Source organism: Malaya genurostris, chromosome 3, assembly GCF_030247185.1.
Source record: "Malaya genurostris strain Urasoe2022 chromosome 3, Malgen_1.1, whole genome shotgun sequence".
In the NCBI taxonomy this organism is placed as follows: domain Eukaryota; kingdom Metazoa; phylum Arthropoda; class Insecta; order Diptera; family Culicidae; genus Malaya; species Malaya genurostris.
In genome coordinates, this window is record NC_080572.1 from 115,098,068 (window position 1) to 115,121,228 (window position 23,161).

The window sequence follows — 23,161 nt, forward strand, 5'->3', positions numbered from 1 at the left end:
GGTATACAGTGCCGTTCTATTTTTTCTATATTTGAAACACAGATAAAACGCTACTGGGGCTGCCAGTTTATTTTGTTATAATTTCTAGATTTAAATTTTAAAACTGATATAAATTATGCATCTAGAACTAGAACACTCCTGAATATGCCCTAAGGTAATAGTTCAGCAGGGTAAGATGCGAGCGTCTTGGTAAGTCAAATATGGTTTCTGTATTGATCCTCTTTGAGTGACATTAATTATAAAATTTCGTAAAATTACATACTTACTCCCCGTATAATTATTCTGCAACTAAATTCTAAGAGCAATTCAGCAGCTGGAAGTTTAATATGGAAGATTTATAATAGAACTGAAACTGGAACAAACGTATCCACAGCATGCCGTTTTAGTTTTATTTATTCGAACAGTTCTTCTGTCAAATTTAAAACTGGCATACGCTGCGTTCTATTTTTTTTCTATATTTGACACACGAGTGAAACACTGCTGGAGTTGCCAGTTTTTCTTGTTATAATATCCAGATATAAATTTAAAAAATGACATAAATTATGCATCTAGAACTAGAACACTACTGAATATGCCCAAAACCTCGCAATCAATTCAAAATTCTAGTGGAGCAGGATTTAGGTTCTGGATTCAGTTCCGAAATTCAATTTTGGGATTTTGTCCCAGTATCCAATCCAAAATTCAATACGAAAATCCAGATCCAGTATTCAGAAGCTGAACGCGATTACTGATAATCAGTTGTTTGTAGTTGAGAACTGCACGACAGACGACTGAAAAGCGAATGAGAGCGCGACCTGAGCGTTGCAGGCATGATACCACACATAAGGTCTGTTGTTGCTGCTGTTGATAGAAGGTCTTCACCATGACATCCAGTTCCGTGTAAAGCACAAGCAGAAATAGTCGATTTTCGACCATGGCTTACCTTTCATACTCGAACAGTTAAACATCGGAACTGATATGGGTCTGACTACCTCAAAACCGTCGGCCAGGTGCGAAAAAGGCAAGTAAGTGTGTTGAGATTCCCTCATTGTTTCCAAAAACTGAGGAAAACTGATTTTTTGAGTTATTCATGGTTATCTCGCACTATTGAAAATTTAATCATAAATTGCTGATTATATTTCTAATGACACGGATAAATAATTATGTTGTTACGTTTTGTACAACTCGGGATATTCACGATTAAGCTCTACCCATTTTGTAAAAAAGTAAAGTAAAGTAAGACGTATTCACGGCAAAACCGTCTCCAGTGTATTTGCTTATTAATTTTGTGCTGAATACAAAAAAAAACACTAATATTTCAAACTTAAATGAGAGTAAGTAGAACAATTATGTTTGTCTTCAATTGTGAGCAATAAGTACATATTTATTGAGAAACTATAATTTCATTAAAAATCGTTCTGGTCCCAGATGTAACAAAAGACATTTTTATTTCTGTTAGAACATTAAAAGAAATCCAGTCTATTTTATTTCTATCTGTCAATAAATATGTATATTAAAACTATTCACACTCGCGGCTTATAAACTTAAACTCGTGTGTTATGGTCGAATAGTACACTTGGCGACCTTAGGATAATCGCAGCGATCGAACCGCACACTCCAATGTTGACCCGTAGGGCATACGATGAGATACGCTCTGCCATCGTAGCACTTGTAGAATTTTCCACAATCTTTCGGGTGCGTTAGATGTACCGGAAAATCAGGGTCATCGTTTCTTGGACAACGGATATCACTCACACCGGCGATCATTTCTCGCTGCTCGTCAGTCCATTCACTAGAATCCAAGGGAATTTCATCCTCGTAGCTATAGTCGTATTCGTAATCTGCAGCTCTCGCGTCACGTTTGGTCAAGCGCTTTTGTTTAGATTGTAGACATTGTGCAAACTGTGGGAAATCACACCGGTTAATTCTCACACCGAAATGCTGACCAGGTGGGCAATCTAACACATAGGCTCGACCATCAAAACACTTTTGAAATTTTGCACAGTCATAAGCATGTGGCAAATGAATAGGACGGAATGGATCATCATATCTGGGACAACGAGTATCCGGTACTCCTGCGCTATAGATAAACTCAGCCTTCATTGGTAGAGCCTGAACTGTATCAGATTGAAGCTGGGTAATTTCCTCTTTAAGCTCTTCTTTATTGGAATCCTTGGCTGCTTGGTAAGTTTTACTAATCGAACACCGTGCAATCGATGGGAAATCACAGCGATTCAATGCAGTTGCCCATTCTTGACCTGGAGGACATGAAAGCTCAAAACCTTTTCCACCGAAGCATTTGTAAAATTTTTGGCAACTGCTAGGATGGGGAAGGTGATCCGGCATCATGGGGTCACTAGTCAAAGCACATCTTACATCGTCAATTCCATCTTCAAACTTGAACTCTGCGGGTTCCGGCTCCGCCAAAACCGTGCGACAACGGGCAAATGCTGGATAATCGCAACGTTGAATCTGCGCTCCGAACTCCTGACCCGCTGGACAATTGATGAGGAATGCACGTCCATTGAAGCATTTGAAAAATTTCCCACAATCACTCGGATGTGGCAGATGCTTAGGATTCATAGGATTATCCTCCAGAGGACATCTCGAGTCCAAAACTCCTTCGGTGAATTGAAATGTGGGACTGGCTAATGATCCAGTCAACAGTATCAATAGAAGGATTGCTGACAATACTAATAAATAAACGTTAATATTGGTAATTAAACAATAAGCAATATTGCTTTACCCATCATCTCGTATTCAATAAAATAGTTCCACTTGGTGCGTAAACTCTTTACTATGTTCCAATATTTGTTTCGTTCGCTGTGTTTATTTCAAAACTGGTACTGGATCTTGCAAGTGTCTATTGCTTTTATATGAACTACAAAGATGGTAGGCTGCGTTGCAAAGATCAAAAAGAAATCCCGCCGTTGGTGTCATCAATAAAATGACTCACTTAAATTTCCTGCTCATTTTTCAGGAATTTGCGTAGATAGAGTTGTAGAAGTTGCTTCCAATGTAAATAACAAGAACTTCCGATTACAGAACAACAATCAGCACACGTGAAACATTGAAATATCATTACACTACGGCGATAGACGATTGTGATAAGCAAAAATCTGATTCCACAAATGTGATAAGTTATTCTATTCCATTGTTAGCAAGAGAGTTCACTGGTAGTACTGAATGGTATAACTAGGCTCGGTATTTCTGACTTGTGCATGGAAGTGTAAGCATTGGAGGTTATCAAATGTTTCGTTCGTGTTGTTTAGGATCAATGATATTGGAAAGCATTCCTTCGGTTGAAGGTCCTTGTACTTCTACCAATCTTTTCGAAGTTTAGTAGAATTTTTATTGCTATTATTTTCACATTTGAACCTACTTTCAACGCCATATCTATGGAATTTGAATTTTATTAAGGATTGCAAGTGATTGTTACATATATTGGAAATTCGGAATCCTTAATGACTTCAAGGAATCAGAATCCATTACATCTAAACAGATAATAATTGGTCAATCGTAAAGACCTGTACATAAAAACCAAGCCAAATATAGTATCGAGTTTAAACTTTCACGATGATTCAGGCGTTTCTCGAAACGAGTTCTTAGATCTAATGTTACCAGAAGGAGTTTGATAGCTATCTAATCGGCCAGCGTTTACACTAGTTAATGAACAAACAAACTTTTTTTTCTTTCAAGATTCGAAGAAGAGTGTTTTGAAGAATACCGCAGTATTACGTGATAATATGAGTGATATGAGAAAGGCATATGACGCTATGACTATGATGCTGGGACCTCCGAGCCACGGTTCAAAAGACAGTTTTCACAGTGATTTTAAAACCTTTCTATATGAGAAAGGCTAAACCATTTGTATTTATCATTTTCATATGATTGAAATTAAAAGTCATAGCGAAAAGTGCCTTAATTCGCCTTCTAAAAATCTCTTTTCTTATTTTGTTTATTTTGTTTGGAGCAAGAAAAAGTCCGCTGGAGCTGTGAAAAAAAAAGAGCGAATGGTATTTCTAAACCACGCTTTGGAATTTCTCATGAACTTTACCTAATACACTTCAATCCAAATGATGTAAACAATTTAAAAACTTTAGAAAAAGTACGTTTCATTTTCCACACTAAAATTCATTGGAAACATTATAAACGGCATAATCGTATTGCAAACTTAACGCAATGTCGTCGTTGCCAAGGCTTCGGCCATGGAACCAAAAATTGTCAAATGGATACACAATGTTTGAATTGTGGTAAATCGCATTCGAAAGACGTTTGTCCAATGAATGAAACCACTGATTAATTTTCATGTTCAAATTGCGATGGAAATCATAAATCCAATTATTTGAAATGTCCTGTCAGGGGAAAATTTTTAAACTCTCGTTCGCTTAGACAACAAGTCAAATCAACGACCTTCATATTGCAGAACATACCTGAAAATCAAAAAACCGTTACAAATGCCACGCCTAATTGTTCTAAGGCACTTATTTCTTCGAATTTAAAACAAAAAACACGTTCCAATTCGTCTCCTAACGAAAACAATTTATTGACAGGTAGATCGACCTCATCATCATCTTCTAATGACAGTTACGCTTTGGTAACAGGTAGACAAATCCCTCTTAATTCTTCTGAAGTAGATAATCAAAACACAGGATCGCCTTCCAGTTCATCTTCTAACGAACACAATTTATTAATAGGTACACGGAAAGACCGAAATCAGCATTTTGTCGAAAAAATTAGTTATTTATTTTATTAGACAACTAAAAAATCTTACCTTTGCTAATTTAGATTTTTAAATTCTCATTCCTTTAATAATAATAAAATATTTGTTGAAATGGCCATTTCTTAGCTAAGGCACACTTCATTTCCATTCAACTAATTTTTTAGTTGAATTAGAGAAATAAAACGTTGTTTTCAACCAACATAAATGGTTGAATTTGCTTCTGCGATTTGCAGTTATATGGCGCACTGTCACTGAAAAAACGTTAACACCGTAATGACTACTAGCCACTAGATGGCACACTACTACCGAAATAAATTTTTCAGTCGCGGTTGTTTTGTCTATATTGGCAGGTATAAATACGAAAAAGACATGAACGAAACATAAACTTCTTTCTAAAAAATGTTCGTCTAAAACACTGTTCTCTTCATTCGACTTCGCAAAATCAATTTCATTTTTGTTTTCTTTGTACTGACCTTCAGTAATGATGGTGATAGATAAATAGAAACAAATTTTCTGATTTTAATAACAAAATTAGTTGTCAATGAGAATTTCATGTTGGATTGAAATATTTCTGGTTTGTGTCCAGGATATTTGCCAACTAAACACATCCTCTAAAAATAAAAGTTTTTTTCAGCAAAGTAAATTCTCAATTTTAACTAATTTCATAATTATTTTGGAAATTTTGTTGTTAAAATCAACTAATTCAAAAACAGTAATACGAATTAGGCGCAGAGCTAATTTCGGTCGTTCCGTGTAGATCGGCAAAATCATCTTCTAATGGCAGTTACACTAGTGTAACAGGTAGAAATCTACCTACCAATATTCCTTCAATGTCATTCGCTTCTTTAAACGTAGTCGATTTAGGCGATATAACTGAAAACAAAATGATCTACCTACAAGATTAACTTTTTCAAATGATCATTCGAATGAATTCGACTTCATCACTTCTTGAAGCATTTCAAATCGGATGGCAATTTGCAAATAATATTATAATGAATTTAAAATTTAACAGTGATGTAATATAATTACTTGAATATTTTAAATTAGAATGCTCGATCTTTAAAATCGAATGAAGATGAATTTACGTTCGGCACGACAGTAAAGACGTTGCACTTCGGTGCTAATAAAAAAAAGTGTTCTGTAAGTAGCAGAAACTTTATGTCTGCCTAGCGGTTTATGTTGAGCTGCCAGGTTACATAACAGTTCAACATAAACTGTTATGTACTGACGAGTCGAAGACGAAACATAAAGTAGTGAATTTTATAATTTTCTTAAAGTTCACATTGTCATTGTGACAGAAACTTTTCTTAAACCGAATGTCAAATTGAAAAGCAATCCACATTATGTGGTTCATCGATTTGACAGGTTTACTGGAATGGGTGGTGGAGTTGCTATTTTTGTCCATCGGCAAATTAAACATCGAATTTTACCTTCTTTCAATACTAAAGTTATTGAAAGCTTGGGCATCGATGTTGAAACCATTCACGGAAATTATTTCATTTGCCATTCTAATGCACCGGCGAACAATGAAATTTCTTTGAAGGCGATATATCGATCGAAATTTTTCACAATATATCGACCGAAATTTTTCGTAATAGGGGACTTAAATGCTAAGCATGTCCAGTGGAATTGTAGGCAAAATAACAGTAATGGTAAAATACTTCATAATCAACTCTCAGCTGGTTACTTTACAGTTCTTTATCCCAGTAATCCGACTTGTTTCTCTTCCGTGAAAAACCTGTCTACAATTGATCGATTACACATCATCTTCCTGTAACATTCAGACTTTCCAACGAAGCTATAATTAATCCAATTAGTTTTATATTCAACTATCATAGAGCTAATTGGTTGGATTACAGATCTCACATTGAAAATCATGTGGATCATGAAACTATTTTAGAAAATTCTGCGGACATCGACACAGCAATTGATAATTTGAATCATTACATTATCGAAGCTAGAAGTCTTTCAGTTCCCAAAGCTCAAACTAAATTAAATTCTCCTATCATTGATGACAATCTTCAACTGCTCATTCGGTTGATGAATGTTCGTCGACGACAATATCAACGTTCTCGTGATCCTGCTATGAAAAACATAGTTAAGGATTTACAAAAAAAAAATTAAACATAGATTTACTCTTTTGCTAAATGAAAATTTCGCTAAAGAAGTTGAACAAATTAAACCATATTCTAAACCTTTCTGGAAACTTTCTAAGGTTCTTAAGAAACCTCAGAAACCAATTCCTGCTCTCAAGGAAGAAAATCAAATACTGGCGAAAAAGCTCAAAAACTTGCTCAGCAATTCGAGAGTGTCCACAATTTTAATTTGAAAGTTGTGAGTCCTATTGAAAATGAAGTCTAACTGAAATATGATCATATTTCAACTCAAGTGTTATTACAAGAGGCGAATTTTGATCAAATTGAGTTAATTATTAGGAGACTTAAAACATGAAGGCTCCTGGTAATGATTATTCTTATTAAAAATTTCCCGATATTGCCTTGAGACTTCTGGTTAAAATTTTCAACAAGTGTTTTTCATTAGCTTACTTCCCAAAAAGATGGAAAAACGCTAAAGTAATTCCTATCCTCAAACCTGATAAACATGAAGCCAAGTTAGCCACAGGTAGAAATCTAAGAGTGATCTGCAGTCGCCTACAAAGAAGTTTAAATATTTTCAGTGATTATCTGTCAAAATGGAAAATTAAACCAAATGCAGCAAAAACGCAATAAATTATCCTTTCTCATAAGCCAAGAATTTCTTTTCTTAAACCAAACAATAATCAAATTATCAAATTGAATGGCTTGGAATTGACATGGTCTGATCAAGCAAAATACTTAGGTTTAACGTATGACAAAAAACTCACTTTCAAGGATTACATGTAGAGCTGAAACGTTAGCCATAATTTCGCTTCTATTTCTAGATTCGCGTGCTTCCAACAGCTTTGCTTTTGCATCGATTAACCAATCAAAGTGATGCTTATATCGATTACTCCTTCAAAATCGTCGTCTATGGCAGGGAAATCCGGTATGCCGGAGGTTTTTAGCAGACAAAATAGGACACTGTTCATTCATTTATTTATAATTGAAAATACGTGGCTTGATTTATTCAAACCGAAACTTAGAAATATTTCCAATAAAATGATGAAATAATATTAATAATTGATACAAAATAGACTGAGCTGTAAGTGTTTAAAACCTGACCATATTTCTACATGTATTTTTCCTTAAGTTTCTGATTTGAACCCCTATATAGAAAACAAAGATGTGTTCCACATCAAAAAATGAACAACATCGAAAGTATAATGATTTACTATGAGAATCCATAATATATACCGCATTGTATTACACTCATCACAGAGAAATTAGATATCGGCCACGATCGCATCATAGTCACTGCATGGACAGTTCGAAACACTACTTCCCCATAAGAAGGAAATTGCTAAGATACTATTTTTATAAGTTTTAAGGTTTTATTTTCAATTGCGTTTTGTTAGTTTTCCTTGCATGATATAACTTTATTTTTTTTGCTCAATTATATTACAGTACTTGATCCGATATATCTGTTAAGGTAGCGTTCTCTCTGTTGCTGTGATTGCGTTAACATTACGTGCATCGTACATTGTTTACTGGTTTTATACTTGTACTTGAATGATTCGTTTCGTTCTGTACTATAGTATGTCTCATATGATTCCTTGATAAATCCGCTCGATTCTGCCGACATCTTAGAAATAGCACGATATCCAGCCTTAATCTGCTATTTTAAAGATGTCTTTCTCGTTTGCTCTCCGGATAACAAGAATAGACAATATTTTATATACAGATGAAATCACTATCATTATTTTGCACAATGATTTAAGAACTCAACTGTAAATAAAATATGTGTATACTATAAAGTATATCCAATCACTAATAAACGCTAAAGCTGCTAGCTCCTAATAACTATAACATTAATTTTATCAACAAATCAGCACTTCAAGGCTCAGCAGTTAACATTCAGGCCTGCTTACAATATATTACAACAACATTCTTCTGAGTTTCAGCATTCGGAAGCAGTACATCCAATCATTCTGAAAGAATTCCGGGGTCTTCATGGGGAACAACTATCCAGTAACAGCTACACGCCAGTGGGTTGGTGAAAATGCACAACACTTAAAGCGAAGAAGATTAAAACAGTTCGTTACCATCGCTTCCACTGGAAGTGATTAACTCATTCGTGGTAAGCAGTCCATCCTTGTTGGTGTCGACGAAGCGCTGCAAAATTGTCCGGGCTAGGGTCGGATTCGTGGACATCTCGTTGGCAAACCAATCCAGTGAAAAACTGTGAAAAATTCAAAACATGATCAATGCTGTTATTTGCTTGTGGTAGGTGCCGATGACAAATTCGATTAAAATGTTATAGATTTGAAAGTAAAAAATATAACTTTAGATTCCATTTTTATGGCCCAGATTGGCACTTCAACTGACGTAACCTATACTTATTTCATATAGACTATGTCAATATTTTGTATTTTCTAGTTTTTTTTTAAACAGCGATAACGAAAATGCAACAAAATAACCTCTGAAGCAGGAATTGAATAAGCACACTTTCTACTATCCAGGAAAAACGTTTTTCAAATTGATTAACAACATCATTTGTCATTACAGTGCTACAGTAGGTATGTTGATATGTGTGACGGTGCAGAGAATACCAGTCAGAAACAACTCGCAATGATTTATTACTTTCAGCTGTCATTAGGTGACAAAAAATTTAATCAATAACTTTCGTTGAATCAATCTCGATCAGTGTTTTAAAACTTTGTAATCGATGACGTCAACTTGCTTTCCTAGAAATTTCGTTCTGAGGAACATTCTCGGAATCATTTTGAGGATCAATCTAGTAAGTTTAACGGAGAGAGTACTCACGAAGGAATGATTCTATCCGTTATTTCAACAAGATGAAATTTCAGACATACGATTCTGGGTCAGCTAAACGAGTTGGAACTAGATCTGTGCGCCGTTGCGTAACGCTGCCACCGCCGCTACCAGTTTTGCTACGCCGCCAATTTCAAGAAAAAACGATCAGTCTACCTTATTATCATTAAATCACGCCGAATTTATTGAATCACAAAGATGTAAAATATTATTATTATTAGTGTTGATAATAATGTTTCGATTTTTATTCCATTCTCCCTCTTTCAAATTTGTCAGTGAAAAACTTTCAGAAAATATTTTTCGATAACTGAATCTTCATCATTCGAAAATTGCATGAGAACAATTTATTTATTTCGGATAAATACTATCACTATTTCACCGGATTAAAATTTTGACATGGATGTTTTGGTAGTTTAAAAATGTTATCAGTGCAAGAACTGGACAAAATAGTTTCAATGTTTTTTTTTTTCAAAATCCAGCTTTTGATTCCCTCCCTTTCAAGACTTATTGGCTTAATTACATCAGTAACTTTTTGTCTTTTTCAACGGCTAAGTTAGTCAATACTTCTTTTTCCATTTTTTGTGATAATTTAGAAAGCAAATGGTAAAAAACCTTTTTAAGTGATTACCGGCATACCAGGAGAGCATACTACGCAGAGGAATACTGCGCTCATAAAAAATTTCTTCCGAAGGTTTTTTGAGATAATATCGATATCAATGTTAAGATCCGTTCACAAATTCGAACAAGCTAACGTTTGCATTAAAGAATACCTTTTTTAATTCACTTAGTGATGTAATGATGTCTTTCTCATATTATTATCTCTCATATTATTATAAATATTACTAAAAGATTCTGTCGAGATTAGAATTAGAAACTTTCTTTGGGAATGAACTAACATAATCTTTTCAATTTGTAAACAGTTATGTGAAGTTAATAAGAACTTTTTTTTTATTTTACATCGTCGCACTAAATGATGGTTTGAAATTTTAAACATCGGTGCTTTCGAAAGTAGAAACCGGGAACTAATAGTCGCAAAGTAGGTTTATATAGCCACCTACTAACAAGATCTGCCAACTAGATGAATTTACCAGAAAGTTTTATAAAAAATTGCACCTCGTTTCACCATCGCTTGTGAAAAATACTCATGTAATTGAAAACTTTTCAAAGACATTTTCAAGAATTTGCACCTTTTATTTGCATCTTTGTTTAAGAAAATCGGTTTAGAAATTTCCGAGCATAAGGAGTGCGCATTTTCTCATAGATTTGCACACATCACCCTGTAATTCATTTCATTTTCATTGGAATCTGAGTTTGTAAAAATTGGTTTGGCCGTCTCTGAGCAAAGCTACACATACACATCGCGACGAACTGAGTCGAATGGTATATGACACTCGACCTGCCGTTCAAAAGACGGTTTCCAAAGTGATTGCATTGCCTTTCTACATGAGAAAGGCAAAAATGGACTTTTTCGGATGTTGACAGATAATTGCTTTTAATAAATTTCCCATGGAAGGTAATTATTTAAGCTTACTTTAAAAAAAATCGGTACATTCCAAGGAAATTTCTACAATATGGGTATTTTCGGAACGGGTTTTTATGAGTACATGTTGGAAAACGATGTTTGAGGTGGTTCTGAATTCCAAGATGACGACTTCCGGTTTATTGGTGTTCCTTGAGGGCCCCTACAATATGGGTATTTTTGGAACGGGTTTGATGAGTGCATGTTGGAAAACGATGTTTGAGGTGGTTCTGAATTTCAAGATTGCAGCTTCCGGTTTATTGATATTCCTCAAAACTCCTTACAATAGGGTATTTTCGGGACAAATTTGATGTGTAATCGTCGCAAAACGATGTTTGAAATGTATCTGAATTTCAAGGTATATTGGAATTCCTGGAAACCCCTTACATGTTTTCAAGAAAATCAATAAACCGGAAGTCGCAATCTTTTATTTCAGAACCACCTCAAACACTGTTTTTCAACATCTACACATCAAATTCGTTCCAAAAATACCCATATTGTAAGGGTTTTCAAGAAATATCAGTAAACCGGAGGTCGCCATCTTGGAATTCAGAACCACCTCGAACATCGTTTTTCGACATCTACACATCATACCCGTTCCGAAAATACCCATATTGTAAAGGTTTTCAAGGAACATTAACAAACCGGATGTCGCTATCTTTGAATTCAGAACCACCTCAAACATCATTTTCCAACATGTGCTCATCAAACCCGTTACAAAAATACCAATATTGCATTGTTTTTTCAAGAAATATCCATAAACCGGAAGTCGCCATCTTGGAATTCAAAACCACTTCACACATCGTCTTACAACATGTACTCATCAAACCCGTTCCGAAAATACCCATATTGTAAAGGTTTTCAAAGAATATCAATAAACCGGAAGTCGCCATCTTAAAATTCAGAACCACCTTAAACATCATTTTCCAACAGGTACTCATCAAACCCGTTCCGAAAATACTCATATTCTGATGGTTCGTAACGAATAACCGGAATTCGCCATCTTGGAAATTGATGCGACCTAGAACATCCTTTTCCTTCAAATATTAGTAATTTTTGTTCCATAGTTATCCAGTATATTATACATATCCAATAACATACATACATACATAGGGAAAACTTTTTTGTCGTGAATACGACTTACTTTACTATGGGGTGCCTTTTCAAAATTAGCTATATGATATTCAAAATTAGCCATCGTGAATATCTCGACTTGTATTAATGGCAGCAACATAATTCTTTCACTATTTCATCAAAAATATGATCAGGAATTTATGATAAGATATTGAACAGTGTGAGATAACCACAAACAACTCAAAAATTAAGTTTTCTCAAAATTTGAAAACAACGCGGAAAACTCTTTACTTTCGCTTGGGTTTTTCGCGCAAGGACGACGATTTTGAGGTAGTCAGGCACATATCTTCAACTGACTGCGTATAAAAGGGGAACCGTGGTCGAAAATCGATCATTTCTTCTTGTGCGTTGGATGGAAGCGGACGTCGTGGGAATGATTTAATCAACCAGCAGCTTCGGAGAGTGCACCTTCTGCGTGGTTAAAAACCTCAAACGCTCAGGTCGCAACTCTTATTTGGACTTCAGTCGTCCGGTGGAGCAGATGGCAATGAAAGCATGCCTTTTGCGTGGTATAAAGCCTCAAACGCTTAGGTCGTGCTTTCATTTGGACTTCGGCCGTCAGGTGGAGCAGTCGCTAGTAATGAGAGCAGACCTTTGGCGTTGTACAAAACCTCAAACGCTCAGGTCGTAGAGCCAGTTTCCCTTCGAAGAAGATCGATTACATCATCCTGTTGGTGGTCGTTTGCATTGGAGCAAAATACAACGGAAAATGAACAACAATGTTTAACATTATGCAATATCAGCCCTTCTAATGGCTCTAAATGTTACCTAAAGAACTATAAAAATTGCTTCGAATTATCGAAAATTAAAATTATCAGTGTAGTGCAAATCTAAGATAATTTGATCAGTTTTTTGCATTTTTCACAGTTCTAAATTCGCAACAGTGTTTAAAATCGTTTATATTCAATCAGTGTTTAATATCTTAGAAAATTATACAATTTGGCTCTTCTGGGATGCCAGAATTAATGCCGTACAGCATTTTGATAGTATCTTTTACTAAAATATTGAAATCCGAAATTAAATAATCGACATCACAATTCTCACAGGTGCCATTTAAAAGCATAATTTTATACCCAAATAATTATGCGAAATTTTACTTCAATATACTGTATACGGCCCATTGTAGTTGTAGTTTGTAGTGAACTTTCTGCAGATTTGCTATATAAAATGCATAGCACCGGCTCAGAAGCCTTTCATTTCGAATTTGGCTGTCATTGTCATCGTGTTCATTATGGTGCGATCGAGGAATCTCCAAGCGAAATACAAAACTTGTTACCGCAAGCGGAAGAAGCAGGAGACTCCAACAGAACACATATCAGTTTCGCATTCATGGACAACAGGTCATCCTGGAAATAGAAGACGGAAGTCAGCAGTATCCATCGGAATTTGAACTCAATTCGACACTCTCCGTCACGAACGCCTTCATAAAAGGTTCTTTCCAGAACCACCATTATTTTATCATAAGGAACTGTTCTGGTTATTTCGTAATATTTGTGTGTCAGAATGTTTAATGTTACTAATCTGTACTTTAGCCTATCGATCAACTAATTTATATTCGGAAGTATAAAGTAAAAGTGTCAGTTTTATTCGTATTCTGTAAAAGTAAAAGTTCAGTTTTATTCGTATTGTCTGTGCCCATACAGGCAGCCGATTAAATGAATGACCAAGAGTTGTTAATGTATTAAATAATAATATGCTGGTTTCAAGTTCCGCCAAATAGTTTTTTTTTTGAGCAGTTTCATTTCAGCCGATCCGGATTAGAGTCCCTAGAACCAGAGTGACGACATATCATCCGTAATGTTGGCAGTTTCGTTAGCTTTGCATTGTAATTAACAGGTCGTTTCACGTTCACTCGTTTGGAACAAAGTTATCATTCCAAACGAACAGCTGTCGCCACTCTGATTATAGGCACTCTAATTCGGATAAGTAAAAGTGTAGCTTAAGTTCTTAGCTCAAACTCTGATAAATGCAACCGGTTGATCTCAATTTGACTGACATCGTCTTTCGTTTTGATATTCTCCAGGACATCGTCTACTAAATTCATGTATATTCACGAACAACGTTTTGCCTTTCTCATATAGAAAGGTTATGCAACTACTTGAAAAACCGACCAGTGAAAATTGGCCCGCTGAGCTGAGCAATGGCTGTGTGTGTATGTGTCAAATAATCTCACTAGGTTTTCTCGGAGATGGGTGAACCGATTTTGACAAACTTAGATTCAAATGAAAGGTCATCCGATCCCACATGGAATTCCTGAATTTTATCCGGATCCGACTTCCGGTTCCGGAGTTATAGGGTGAAGTGTGTTCAATATTGTACACCGTCACTTAAACCGGCGAAACAAAACACGTAAAAAAATTTCTAAACTGGTCTCAAAACTACACAAATCGATAGTCATTATCAGTAGGCAACTAAACAAACCTATTCCGGATTTCCACAAACTTAGATTCAAATGAAAGGTCTTCCGGTCCCAGACGGAATTCCTGAATTTCATCCGGATCCGACTTCCAGTTCCGGAATTATTGGGTAAAGTGTGTTCAATATTGTACACCGTCCCTTAAACCGGCGAAACAAAACACGTACAAATGTTTCTGAACTGGTCTCAAAACTACACAAATCGATAGTCATTATCAGTAGGCAACTAAACAAACCGATTCCGGCTATCCTGGTTTCCGGTTCCGGAAGTACCGGAAATAGTGGTCATATATACCAAAATACGCGATTGGAGTCCGATCTAGAGCGACCTCAGGTTGCTAAAACAAACATATCAAACGTTGTTTGGGCGACTCTGGGTCTGCTTTCGGGCTGCTCTGATCAATAAACGAAAACGGTATAACCTTTTCGCTTCCCCCCTCCCCGTCTCTTCACCATCTCGATGTCAACTAATTAGATCTCTGTCGTTCTTAGTCATTTCGTTCCCATATCCCCATTTTATTTCGTTTTCCGCAATATTAACTTCTCTATATTTTTTTCGTTCTCTTATGTAACATCACCATCATCGCCCACGGAAGGCCGCTCTAGTCATGCGGGCCACCCGCCGGGTATTCGTAGCGTGGGGTGTTTCCCGCGGACCCACACGGACCGAAGGATGCGGCCAACGTCATCTGGAAGACTCATGACATATTCCATCCACCGGCCGGTGCCGATCGCCAGCTGAAGGCTGGATCTGCCAAAGTCGACCACTGCGACCCCAATACAACATTATCCAATTATACTATCCTAGTTTTAAGTTAGTCGTTAATAAAATTAGAAAAAGCCCTTGGCACCTTAGAGCTTTAGCAGTGTGCCTTAAAAATTATATTATTGAATAAAAAAAAAAGAATATCTAAATTGATTCTATCATTCCAAAAAAGCAGTAGACTTTGCTACTATTCTCATTCTCAATAACTTGGAATGACATATTGAAAATACAACCGGCTACAGCAGTTTTTTCAAAACCAGAGAAACATTCTGGCGTGATGAAATCGAGCAAAAATTCTAGGTTATGCGTTCGGGAGGTGATTCCCGAAGATAATGACTAGACGAGAAAACAAAGTCTCGTTTACCTCCGCAAGTAAAATTTCATTGTCGCTCGATAATAATTATCGCTATGAAACTGCAAAATTACACATTTCTTAATCTTACGTATCAAAACTATCCACTCTGTGACGTTCGAAAGTTTCCAAAAATATTTGCTTACTTAAAATACCGCATTTATGTGATAATGTTATGTTCTGAAAAAGAAATAAGCGATCCTTCTAAAATTCCAATTAATTCTATCTGGACCAAAGATAAGAACGGTAATAATGAAGGCCTTGAATGTCTTACATGGCGTATGATTTATCACTGCCACATACTACAAACAAGTTTCAATAGCGTAAGTCGAGACAATACAAATACTCACCCATGTTGAAAGTGATTATCTTGGGGCAAGATTTTACAGCTAGAGTAAAATCCACAAATGATTTTGAATTTGTTTGTTTCTATAGCTGGTATCACGGTAGCTTTACCGATAATTGTTCAGATTATTGCTTCCGGTTGTAAACGTATCATTTCTAGTGTACGTACGATATCGAACGTATTGGACGACACGTTGTTTGTGACAGCATGCTACTACGACCACTGTTTTGAAAACTTTTACGAAAAAAATTCGTAATTGGAAAAACCGTACATTCCTGGGATCAGACTGAGTTGATATATGACTCATGTAAATTTTTGGAATTCCATCTAAATTGGTTTGGAATTTACTTCTAAATTGGTAAAATTAGTTTGGAATTTACTTCTAAATTGATAAAATTGGAGATAGCATGTCGAGTTACCAGCATACACACACTTATTTTCGAATTTTCAGTTCGGTAATGTTTTCCGGAAAAAATCATCACTTTAATCGAAATTACCGATTTATCCGCTATGCTTATCTTTTTACCGAAATTCGACTGTCTAAAATACATACACCGAAAACTTGGTAATTTTGTACCGATTTGAATGAAATAGTACTGATACTCGGTAAATATTAACGAATCCAATTGTCAGCACGCCATATTGATTTTTAGTTGAATTTGATCAAATTGAGTAAAATGAAGTCAGTTTTAAACAAAATTCAATGTCTAGATTCTTCGTTATTTGTTATTCATGTTATACGATTATCTTCGAGTTAAATAATGGATTGTAAGTGTGAGTTGAGCACAATGATGATTAAAGTTCTTTTCCGCAGGCGCTCTTTTTCGTTCTATAAAAATATGGTAGCACAGGCTCTAGTTTCTAAATATCCGGTTCTTGCATCAGCGACAGGCGATGCTCCTCAAGCACTTTGGTTCCATGCAAATAGTAAATACAATCGGAACGTTAATTACAACTGGGGAATGTTTCCGACGAAGTTTCCTAAGTAGCAGTCCGCAACTAGTTCTGATACGACTAGATCCAAACTATGTTGCAACAAGAGCACTAATATGTTACAACAATGTTTCTTCATAACATAAATAGTTACGAAATAGTTATTTAGGTTTGAAATCACTACATCTTTTTTCATATTGAATTATTTATAATTTATAAGCTATCGTTACTTAATCGAAACTTATCTTTAATAACAACTATACTTTTAACTTCTAGTTGAAAATAAGTTTATTTAACTCCAATAGTAGCATCCCGTAACTAGTTCTGATACCACTTAGACCAACTATGTTGCAACAAAAGCACGAACATGTTTTTTATGTTATACTGGTTAAAACAAAGCGACAGCGTAAACATTGAACTAACTATCATTTGTAAGTTATCGTTACTTGATTCTATCATATCTTTAATCACAGCTATTCTTTTAGGTACTAGTTGAAAAAAGGTTTATTAACATATAATTTCTACAGTGATTCAGATAGTTATCGGTAGGTTTTCCCAACATTACGATAACGAAAAGGCAAACAAAAAAACTTTTGTTGGCTTGAATATGGCGAACACAATATGGAGTCTCAAGAAGTGTATGAAACATAAATAAAACCAGGATATTACTTTTTTTTAACTATTTTTTGCCGAAAATAGTGAAAGGCAGAATAGTCATTTTTGTTCTATGTACTGTCATAAACACGAAGAAAATAATAAAGGGATTGAACATCGACTGTGATAATATTATAATTCTCATGATATATGAATTAAAAATGATGATAAATCACTTTACTTGGAATAATTTTGAGCATTTTGAACATAGGGTTATTATGTTGTTTATTTTTTATATCTTCATAAACAGATTTTGATTAAAGGCGCATGAAAAACAGTTAAGTAAAATTGAATTCCGCTCGACAGTTTTAAAATCGTTTCGAAATTTGTACCTTGTATCAAGTTTGTGATTTAAAGTACTCTTCTGCCTTTTTATTGATGATAGAAAAGTATTCTGGATTCATTCAATGTTTATAATGTCGATGGTGACTAAGTTTCAACTAGTTTACTTGAAAACAAGTTATTTTCAAGTTATGAAAAGATAAGTTATTTCAGTAGGGCATTACAACGTAACGACAACTTATTCTTAGCCGACCTAACAACTAGTATAAACTGCGCTTTTTGAGTCATGCAAGTGGTTAGATGTTAGCAACAATCACTCAAATATCGGGTTTTACACAATACAAGTAGGTTTAGAATTCTCCCTACACAAAAATCTCAGAATTGCGGAAGCAAATGATGTCTTCATGGTAATAACCAAATCATGTATTCAATAGGGCTGAAAAGTCACCACTTGTGGCTGAACACCCAATTCAAATCTTAATAATTTAATTTTTAACTCATATTCCAATAAATAGTTTTCTAAAAAAAATCACTCAAACATCTCGTTGCAAACTAGTCACAAACAAGCTAGCGTAACAAAAACGACGTTCAGCTGTGTAAAAGTTGGTAAAAATATTGCTGAGTTCGGTAAAGGAAATTAAGTGTGCAGATTCAAAGGCCCGATAATCTGAACGTAAAGCCCGCGATCGCAAAACAACAAAATATTAGTTATCAAACTCTTATGGTGGTCTTTCGGTGGCAGAAAGAAAATTCCAGTTTTAAATATTTTTTTTTATTTCGCAATGTTTACTGTACAATCGTTGAAATAGCAATTACCTTGAGCACGTAAAATAATTTCTTATATACTATTTTTCCGCTTTATTACGGAATAAGCTGTATTATTCTTCATTACGGCATAAGCTCCACCCTCGTCGATATAACAAAACAATGCGCGGCGCGATATAATGAAACGCTTGCTTGGCGATCGGTATTATACGGACACGAATGGACATGTTCATTTGCTCTCATATTATAGGAAATTGTATTAGTGGGAAATATATAATAATTAGTAATTTGATTTAGTTCACTGAGAATTAAGGGAACTTAAGTTTCTTCGAAATATGTCATAATGTATCGTAACTCAATTCTTGGATAAACGCCCGCACATTGGACTTAACGCTACCCATCAAATCCTGTGCAACACTTGCGAAATTACAGTATCAACCTATCCTTGAAATTCTTGCCGTTTTTTGAAGTCATAATATCCCATACTTTTTCCATCGAGCGAAGTTTGATGGATGCTTCATTATATACATGGTCGTTGATGTTGCGGGTCGTTAAGTAGGTCTTGCTGAATTGGACGAAAACTCCTGGCCAGCGTATTGGTTGGCGTCTGCGTAAATGCATGTTCCATCGTCAAATCGTCAACTTATTGCTTCAAAGTCATCTCGACAATCGATTGACAGATAGATACGAAATTTTGCGCATGTATACATTGCACTCTAAACTAGTTTTGCACAAAATTTCATCAATGTTCACTCATACAATGAAAAGCAATGAAAATATCAGATGATTTATTGCCATAATCTCAATAATTTTTTTGTCGTCCCTTTTCTAAGGTAAAGGGTGATTTTTTAAGAGCTTGAGAACTTTTTTAAACAATAAAACGCATAAAATTTGCAAAATCTCATCGGTTCTTTATTTTAAACGTTAGATTGGTACATGACATTTACTTTTTGAAGATAATTTCATTTAAATGTTGACCGCGGCTGCGTCTTAGGTGGTCCATTCGGAAAATCCGCTTTTTTATCGACAAATTTTGTTCAGCGATGAGGCTCATTTCTGGTTGAATGGCTACGTAAATAAGCAAAATTGCCGCATTTGGAGTGAAGAGCAACCAGAAGCCGTTCAAGAACTGCCCATGCATCCCGAAAAATGCACTGTTTGGTGTGGTTTGTACGCTGGTGGAATCATTGGACCGTATTTTTTCAAAGATGCTGTTGGACGCAACGTTACAGTGAATGGCGATCGCTATCGTTCGATGCTAACAAACTTTTTGTTGCCAAAAATGGAAGAACTGAACTTGGTAGACATGTGGTTTCAACAAGATGGCGCTACATGCCACACAGCTCGCGATTCTATGGCCATTTTGAGGGAAAACTTCGGAGAACAATTCATCTCAAGAAATGGACCGGTAAGTTGGCCACCAAGATCATGCGATTTGACGCCTTTAGACTATTTTTTGTGGGGCTACGTCAAGTCTAAAGTCTACAGAAATAAGCCAGTAACTATTCCAGCTTTGGAAGACAACATTTCCGAAGAAATTCGGGCTATTCCGGCCGAAATGCTCGAAAAAGTTGCCCAAAATTGGACTTTCCGAATGGACCACCTAAGACGCAGCCGCGGTCAACATTTAAATGAAATTATCTTCAAAAAGTAAATGTCATGTACCAATCTAACGTTTAAAATAAAGAACCGATGAGATTTTGCAAATTTTATGCGTTTTATTGTTTAAAAAATTTCTCAAGCTCTTAAAAAATCACCCTTTATTTTGTAGTTCAATATAAGCTATAAAAATGCTTGAATTAATCACCAAGCATTTTGTGCAGAAAACTTCAGTTATTTATTTTTGACCCTGTAATCGAAACAAAGGAAATAGATACTAGATAAAAGGATTGAGTAGATAATAGATTGCGAATATGAAAGGGTCTGACAAGTCGTCGTTTTTCAGTTCGGGTTTACATCTCATCCAAGTCAGTCGATAAAACAAAACCGCTTACGTTGGGGACAGAAGAAACCAAGTACAGTATTGTGTAGTAAACAATAGACCTCGAAAATGAGTGAACCAAACGAACAAAATCTACCGTCGGTACAAAAGAATACAATTATTGTTGACTTCAGACAGTGCAAAATTCGATATCAAGTACAACATTCCAGTATATATGGAAGATAGTGCTATAGAAGTGCGTGTGCATGATCTTCCCTCAAGCGTCATCGATCCTTATATTCGCAAAACTATGTCCCAATACGGAGAGATTCTCTCTATCGAAAAAGAAAAGTGGAAGAATTTTTTCCCCGGTATTCTAAATGGCGTACGTTTGTTACGCATGCGCTTGAGGAGGCCTATACCTTCTTATGTGACATTCGGTCAGGATACAAGAATACCGTGCAAATCACTTGTTACCTATGACAATCAGATGGCCACATGTCAATATTGCCAAAAAGCTGTTCACTACGGTAAACCATGTGATAAACCGGACAAGGAGACAACTATACCAAAGGACAACGGTGCTTCCTTCACACCAACCCCAAGCAACCCCAGTACACCTGTGACAGTCACCAACAACAGTGAAGCATCCCCTTCAACGAAACCATCCAACGTATCCCCTATGGAACAAAGTACACCAGCTGCAGTTAACAGCTTACCATCCAACCAACCAGCAACTGCAAACAATGTACAACAAGGCGCATCTACAGCAACTAGCAACGAGATCAACACGGCAATGGATGACGAGACGAACCACGAACAAACTGCCCCTCAATCCTCGCAGGAGGAAAATGGAAACTCCTCTCCCCCTAGAAAAAGGGTGACAACGAGATGCAATACAAAAAAAAATTATCTAAAAACTCAGCTAAATCGGCCACGTAAAGCTTGTACGCAAATAGCCCTGAATAAAATATCTTTTAAATAAAAAAAAAGTCGTCGTTTTTCCATAAAGCAAATGTGTCCACATTTCCTCTCTTATTTTTTCTTTTTACTTCGATTTTAATGGTGGCAATCATGCTGTTGAGATGTTTAATTTGAGTTAAAGTTCACGGAAAGAAATCCGTTACTGCTGACATGATTAGAATATCATGAAACCAATCTTTTTAACTTCTCATGAAACCATGAGCAATATATCTTCTCCCATGGTTCGAAAATGCGTTACTTGAGGAATGTATTTCTCTCAAAGCTTGCTTTTTTTTTGCTCAAAGCTCCAATTTTCTACCCGGATATCACTTTGAACCCTCTGCCTCAAGTGATGTGATAGATTGCTTAATAGGTAGGGCAAAAAGCAGACATTGAAAAGCAAGTACTACTAAAAATGTTTACTTGATCCTGAACCATGTTCTTATAATAATCGTGTTGTTTTACCCACATCATAAAAGACTAACCACGGCTACGCTTTTCATTTGACAAATATCAATGTCACATTTTGTATGGATGTATTTTTACATATTTGATGTGATAGTTGTTGCTAGTTTAATATTCCGGGAGCAAAAAATAAATTCGATTGTGAATTTGGAACACCATCTAACGAATATCAGAAAAAAATGTTGTCCAACCCCTTTGATTAATTTGTTTCATAGATATAACAACACAAGCTGTATTGATTCACCTAAATATTTTAAATAAGACGAATTTGCAAACGATGTTTTGAAAACATAGGAAAAATCAATCCGCGGCATTTGCAAGAATTCGACATAGTTTCTTTTTTAGAGGTTTGGTTCACACGTGTTTTTCATGCAGTTTGTTGAAGTGTTTAAATTCTGAAACAAAAAATACAAACTGGAGCAATGAACGCAAGTAAACACGTTATTCTAGGTGTTGTCGTTTTTCAAAAACATAATATTTTAATTGTTAATGATTCTGAAAAAAAGAAATTTGTCGTGCTTTTCACCGTTTTTCTATTCATATGTACATCATTCAGGACATTGCGTGAAAAATACGTTCATCATACCATTCCATTTAATTCATATTTGAAATCTTTATATTTTAGAACACAACGCCTGAATTTATGTTGCAAAAATTACCATCGTAGCAGAAAAACGCCTGAAGTTATACCCAATAACGACAAGTGCGTTACGTTTAAATTTCAGCAAAATTAGTCCAAATGGATCATGATCCGAGAAGTTTTAATCATGGTGTATAATCATAACATGAAAATATATTATTTTTCCAAAGTCATGAAGTTTTAATCTAGAATCGGAATTTTGACCGTGTGATATCAATTTTTAATACCATTTCTTAAACAATCAACACAACATGATGATATCAATGCGAAATCTGCCAAGACCATCGTCATAACGCAAAAAATACAAAAGCTTTCACATAACATTCCCTCGGTTTTTCGGTGTACGGATTTCAGGAATCAGATTATTCCCTCAACCCTCAAGTGGTAGTCGGAT

At 35.6% G+C, this 23,161-nt stretch overlaps 2 protein-coding genes across 2 annotated transcripts in view; both read right to left on the bottom strand.

Moving 5' to 3' along the window:
- Positions 1–1,330: 1,330 nt before the first annotated feature.
- LOC131438845 (probable chitinase 10) lies at positions 1,331–2,809 on the bottom strand. The gene is made up of 2 exons (XM_058609179.1): positions 2,726–2,809; positions 1,331–2,672 (listed from the first exon to the last, which is right to left on the bottom strand). Exons 1-2 carry the CDS (start codon positions 2,730–2,732, stop codon positions 1,537–1,539), a joined length of 1,143 nt encoding a protein of 380 aa, XP_058465162.1. The 5' UTR covers positions 2,733–2,809; the 3' UTR covers positions 1,331–1,536.
- A 5,342-nt stretch (positions 2,810–8,151) lies between these two features.
- The window catches only part of LOC131436244 (allatotropins-like), an 84,558-nt gene continuing 69,548 nt past the window's right edge, over positions 8,152–23,161 (bottom strand). The window contains exon 3 of the mRNA XM_058604869.1: positions 8,152–9,019. Within this exon, the coding sequence (XP_058460852.1) occupies positions 8,866–9,019 (154 nt within the window). The 3' untranslated portion in view covers positions 8,152–8,865. The remainder of the gene's footprint in view (positions 9,020–23,161) is intronic.